General features: G+C 41.0%; 1 protein-coding gene across 1 annotated transcript; it reads left to right on the top strand.

Moving 5' to 3' along the window:
• Positions 1 to 2,727: 2,727 nt before the first annotated feature.
• On the top strand, positions 2,728 to 4,321 carry C3H1orf162 (chromosome 3 C1orf162 homolog). The gene is made up of 3 exons (XM_002686143.6): positions 2,728 to 3,257; positions 3,537 to 3,589; positions 3,785 to 4,321. The coding sequence occupies exons 1-3, from the start codon at positions 2,780 to 2,782 to the stop codon at positions 3,950 to 3,952; spliced, it is 699 nt and encodes a 232-aa protein (XP_002686189.2). The 5' UTR covers positions 2,728 to 2,779; the 3' UTR covers positions 3,953 to 4,321.
• The last annotated feature ends 1,679 nt before the right edge of the window (positions 4,322 to 6,000 follow it).

Genomic DNA, 6,000 nt, shown 5'->3' with positions numbered 1-6,000 from the left:
TACTGTTGACTTTTTGTTTATTTTCATTATGTTTAATTATGTTGCCTTTTATTTTTTATTGGAATATAATTGCTTTACAATATTGTGATGGTTTCTGCTGTACAACATGGTGAATCGGCAATATGTACACATACATCCCCTCCTTCTTGGTAACTGACTTTTAAATTAGAAAAGGAGCAAAAAGTGCTGGAAAATTTGTTACCCCTATGGATTCTGCTATGGATGATGGTCTTTCTATCCCTATGGCTCAGAATTCTCACCAAATTTCCCTATGGCATCTTTCTTGTTATCCTAGATTACATGATCTTTAAAAGTTTGTTTGATTGTAAGGCATTTGATTATTTTGCTGTTGTAACTGGTACATAGCAATGAGGTGTCCTTCTCCCAGTCTTTCCCTATATCCAAGGACTCAGAAATTAATTTACTTTTGACAGCTGAATAATTAAGTACAAATAATTGATGTCATTTATTATCTAAATAAATAACCTTAAAATACAGTAGTTATAGCAGAATTAAAAATCCTTCTCATGGGTTTGTCTAAGTATGTAGTAAAATTGTGGCCTCCTAAAATTGTTTGTTATTTTATTTTGTTTAAAGTAGAAATAATTTTTATCAACAGGCAGGAAACTAGAAAAGCAAGCTATAGTACATAGTTACAACAGAAAGACCTATCACCACTCAGAGGCTTATAGAAATTTTCCGTGAAATAGGAAAATGTTTATGATGAAACACTTAGTTAGAAAAGAAAAAGAGATATGAAGAAGTATCTCAACTAGCTTTTAAAAGATGCATGGAAGTACAACAAAAAGGAAATACACTAAAATATTAACAATGGATAGTGGAAGTTTGAGTGATTTTACTTTTCTGCTTTTAGGTACTCTATACTTTTTTGTACAAATAAATAAAAGAGGGGAAATACAGAAAGTTTAACATGAAAGAACCATAGCTTATATAAAGACGTTGTCACGCTTGAAAAGATAATATATGAACAAAATAGAAGCGTCTGATGCAGGACCTCCAAGAGCAAGTTAGTTTGCCCAGCACTGCTAGGGAAGACCGAAGCCAATGCATCAGACCTACGTGACACTCAAAATCATCGATTCTGCTTCTTTCATACTTCAATTTGATGTTTATCAATAAAAATTATGGTTTTAATTGGCTTTCTCATACATTTTGATGAAATGCACTAGCTATACAAACATGTTTCTTATGTTATTCTAGTTCATACATTAGTCTCCTATGAGCTGGTTGGTATGAGTCTGTTCTGGAACATTCAGTCAATTCTTGATGCCCTGATGAGATCAAATGTATGGACCTACAGAGCTGAGGCCTGCCTGCTGAACTGCTGTCCTCACACTGTGAAGTTTGGGATCACTGACCTCACAAGAACACCCTCCGACCATTTGCCTCTTTGATTAAGATCACAATCTCAGAATTGGCCCCTCTGCCTCCTCTCTTTTCCAAGCTTTCTAAGACCTACCTTTTTTTTTAATTCTCAGGGGAAGGCAACATGGGAACTCAAATGTCCAAACCTGAACCAAACGATAGTAAGTCTGCAACAGAACCCATTACTTGCCTCGATGCTGAGTTCAGATGGACTGGAATCACGGACACTGTGCTGAAGGGTTGTCAGGGGATGGTATTTCTGAAGTTGGAAGAATCAGATGCAGGCTCTAATGCCAAGAAGAGTGGAAATGGGAACCAGGGAGAACTATCTGATCCTCCAAATATGAGTAAAGGGAGTCTCTGTGCTCAACATTAGACCATCTTGGTAGTTTGAGAGCCTGGCTCACTTCCCTTGAGTGTGAGCATGCTCAGTCATTCAGTAATGTCTGACTCTTTGCAACCCCATGGACTGTAGCCCGCCAGGCTCCTCTGTCCATGGGATTCTCCAGGCAAGAATTCTGGAGTGGGGTGCCATTTCTTCCTCCAGGGGAATCTTCCTGACCTAGGGACTGAAGCAGTGTCTCCTGCTTTGGCAGTAAAATTCTTTAGCATTGAGCCACCAGAAAAGTTCCTTCACCAAGGCTGCCTTTGGCTGCTGCTGCAGCTGCTGCTAAGTCGCTTCAGTCATGTCCAACTCTATGCGACCCCATAGACGGCAGCCCACCAGGCTCCCCCATCCCTGGGATTCTCCAGGCAAGAACACTGGAGTGGGTTGCCATTTCCTTCCCCTAGTCACTGTTAATAGCTGCCCTAAAAAACAAATGAACCAAAAAAAGGCAGCGATTTCTAAGGTCATATGCCCTAGGACTTCAGGAAATGCTAGTTCTAGGTATCACTTTTGGTCTTTAACCCCTGGCCTTGAGATTCTCTGCTTAAGTCCCAGGGAGCATATGTCTCTAGGTCTCATTAAAATCTTTGAGAGAGAGCCCTGAAATGTTATTACAGGGACATATGGGAACTGCAGAAACACTAGGCTCTCCTTTCACTTGTGTATCTGATTATTGTTTAAGCTCCTGATCTAGTTTTCATGTTAAAAAATACAGGCTCTAAGAAACAATGTTCCCTTCTCTTACAGAGCTGTAGCCCCCATGGTTAAACTCCACTGGTTGCTTGGATAAGGGGGAGCACGTGGGGACCCTTGGGCTGGAGAAGATGTGGCCAATGCAGTAATCTCCTTTGTATTCTTTCACAGAGGGATCAGGCACCCACCCCAGCACAGCCTCGGCAGTGACCTCCGCACCTTGCCTCTCTGGCCACCCCAGGTAAGCAAGAAATGCCTCCCATTTCATCTCATACCACATGGCATTTGATTCTGAGTTGACCACTTTGCCTTATGGACTTGGAGAGGGAGGTCTGGGGAGCAGGGACCAGCAACAGCAGTAGTAGTAAATCAGTATTTTACCTTCAGAGTGTGGCTCTTAATCTAGGGTCCCCCATGCCTCAAGAGACTCATGAAGCCCCTAAACTTATAAAATTTGCTATGTGCAGTCCTATGAACATTTTTAAGGGGGAACAGAGCCCGCAGCTTTTACTGACACCTCAAATGGATCTAGAACCTGAAAGCCAAAAGTTGAAAACTGGGGGTGGAGATTGCAAGATGACTAACCAGTGTGAAAGCTATTCCAGAGGTTTACCCCTAGGTGGAAAGGGTCACCCTCTTGTCGTAAGGCCTTCAAAAAGTCCCTTGGGTCATGTTCCCTTTCTTCTCCACAACAGCAAAGAACATTTGGTCTTAGCCTTTTTTGCTGGGGTTATACTGACACTGCTGCTGATGGCCTTTGTCTTCCTCATCATAAAGAGCTGCAGAAAATGTAAGTCTCCAAGAGCTGAGACAGCCCTTCTTTCTCTGCCATCGAGAACAGTAATAGAGAATAGCTTTGAGGGGAGTAAATCAGACAGAGCCCATGCTATCCACAGATCAAGGACTTGAACCCCTTCACTTCTCTCCCGGCCCTCTTCATCCTCCACCCTTCCCACCTCCAGCACCTCCCCCCCTACCCTGTCCCTTCACCCAAGATTAAAGAAAGAAGCTTCTAATTCCTCCAGGCCCCATGGGTGAGACTTGTTCCTCTTCTTCCTGGCACTTGCAGCAGGTCATTCCAGTCCCCAGACCCTGGATCCTCCTTCAGATCATCCAGCCAAGGTAAGACAGCCACTCTGTTTCCTGGATATGGAGGCCTGATGCCACTGGGCACCTGATTCTTTGAAGGGTCTTCTGATTTCTTTGGGTCTTCTCTCACCCAAGCTTTCAAGTTGCTTTTAAATGTCACTTGCTAATAAGAGACACCTTCCTCCAAATCGAACTGACTCATTCCTCCTCTTCCTTCCTCCTCTGCAGCTTTCATCCTCAGAGGAGGTACATACCTATGCCAGCATGATTTTCAAAGCCCCCGAAGAAAACAGCGATCACCTGACCAAGAGTGTACAGAATGCTGTACACTTGGATCCTGTTGTCTATGTTCAGGTTAAAGTGACAAACTCACCTTGCCTCTCCAGTGAGGCTTGAGTCCAGTTCCTTTTGTCTCACCTCCATCTTCATCCATCACTTTCCATTTTAACAAATTTTGGACTACGACCAGACGAAACCACAGCTGGAGCTGTCTGGGTGTGCTCGGACAATGCTAGTCCCCAGTTTAAAGACCAAGGGTTAATCTTTTCCTGACCTGAGAAAAGATCTATGGCCCTCCCACTTGGACCAACAGCCTGTTAGACTGTTGAGAGCTGAGCCTACCTCCCCTGTCACCTTCTGAAAAGTGTGATACAGAGCTCACAGCACCAAGAGTGTTCCCTTGGCATCATCGATCTACTTGGGAAGAGTCAACCAAATGAACAATCCAGGTTGGATTACAAATAAAAGCAAACTCTGCAACGCTGACTCCTTCTCCATCATTGCTGTGTCTTTCCCCATCCCCTCTAGAGGTGCAGAGCTCATCCACAGCCAGAAAAGCCGAATGAAATCGGAACTCAGGATCGATTGGGGTCCAAGTCGCAAATCTACCACTAACTAACGTCCTTCAGTCATTGGCGCAAGTATGCTAAACTTTTGAAGCTTCAATTTCCTCATCTTGAAAACAGAACTAATAACACATCTCCTAGTGTAAAAATCAATGAGATATCGTTAAGAACTCTGTACATCCCAGAGCACTACACAAAATAAGGTCCCTGTTGGATAAAGCACTATTCAAATGAGGATGTCCATCTCCTTGCTATAGCATAAGAGATATGCATAACAACAGTATAGGGGAACTAAAAATTGATCTAAATTAGCCCTCTCCCCTGCCAAATTCCAATGGATAACCCCATAGGTGGTCCTAGTAAAAATATCAATAAAATTACTTTTTACTAGGTAAGATTATTCTAAATTTCCTTCGTAAGCCATAAACAAGAAAGATCATTCATAAAAGTAAGCAAATAAAAGATGGGAAGGCTGACCTGAACAGCTGAGAGTACTGTTTTATTAAGAATGGCTAATTAAAACATGTTAATGGTTTATGAGTGAAAAAATAAAGGGATAAAATATAAAGACCAGAAATAGACCAAAAATCCCACAAGAGGAAATTTAGAGTATGATGAAGTTGGTATATCAAATCATTTGGGGAAAATTATTCATAAATGGTGTTGAGAAAATTAGGTAGTCATGAAGGTGAAAATAAGATCAGATCTGTATCTTACTCCTTTTTTCAAAATTCCAGATATGTCAAAAATTTTACTAAAAAAATCATAAAAGTACTAGAAGTAAATATGGGAGAACTTTGGAAAACAACACAGTGAAGTATGCCTCTGAATACATGACGCATGGTCAATAAAACAGAAAGGACTGGTTAACCTGACTTACAAAGTACCGTTCAAAAGACAAATGGCAAGCTGGAAAAATACTTGCAGAGCATCTCATAGACAAAGGGCTGATTTTCTCAACAAATATAAGTTCCTATAAATCAATAAGGAAAAAAATCAACAGCTCAATAGAAAAGTAAAAGAATGGATAAGGTTAGGCTATTAGCAGAAAAGGAAATATAAATGACTTCAAACATACGAAGAGATACTCAACTTTACTCTTTAAGATAAATCATAATTAGAACTATAATTAGATAATAAGTTCCATCAGTAAGATCTGCAAAATTCAAAAAGTTTGCTAACAAACTGGACAAGATTGTGGGGAACTAAAACACACATATACTACTGGTGGGAGAGTGAGTTGATACAACTACTACGAAAGGCATTTTGGCAACAGCTAACATATTAAATTCTATTTCAAAGAATGTGTCCTACTTAAACATGTGGAAGTCACCTATGTCATTTGAATTGCACCATTCATCAAATAGACTAAAACTAAATTGAGGCTTGTTACTCTAAACACTATTCTGAGTGCTTGGCATGTGTTCATGGAACCCCCACAAAACACCAGGAGGTTGCAGCAGTTATTATTCTCATTTTTGGTACAGAAATGGAGGCACAAGAAGGTCAAACAACTTGCCTGAGCTCACAGTCACACACGAATACTGAATTCATACCTGTATTTACATATGTTTAGTCTCTCTCTGGAAGAAACATCAT

Source organism: Bos taurus, chromosome 3 (assembly GCF_002263795.3).
Source record: "Bos taurus isolate L1 Dominette 01449 registration number 42190680 breed Hereford chromosome 3, ARS-UCD2.0, whole genome shotgun sequence".
Classification (NCBI taxonomy): Eukaryota; Metazoa; Chordata; class Mammalia; order Artiodactyla; family Bovidae; genus Bos; species Bos taurus.
Note: the sequence above shows the minus strand (reverse complement) of the source record. Positions and strands in the feature narration are given on the sequence as shown.

What these genes read in the sequence shown, in the direction of transcription:
- C3H1orf162 (XM_002686143.6), top strand. Translation starts at nt 2,780, where the DNA reads ATGGACTTGGAGAGGGAGGTCTGGGGAGCAGGGACCAGCAACAGCAGT. An exon ending in CATAAAGAGCTGCAGAAAAT is followed by an intron (nt 3,258 to 3,536) that starts GTAAGTCTCCAA and finishes TGGCACTTGCAG; the next exon opens with CAGGTCATTCCAGTCCCCAG. An exon ending in CTTCAGATCATCCAGCCAAG is followed by an intron (nt 3,590 to 3,784) that starts GTAAGACAGCCA and finishes CCTCCTCTGCAG; the next exon opens with CTTTCATCCTCAGAGGAGGT.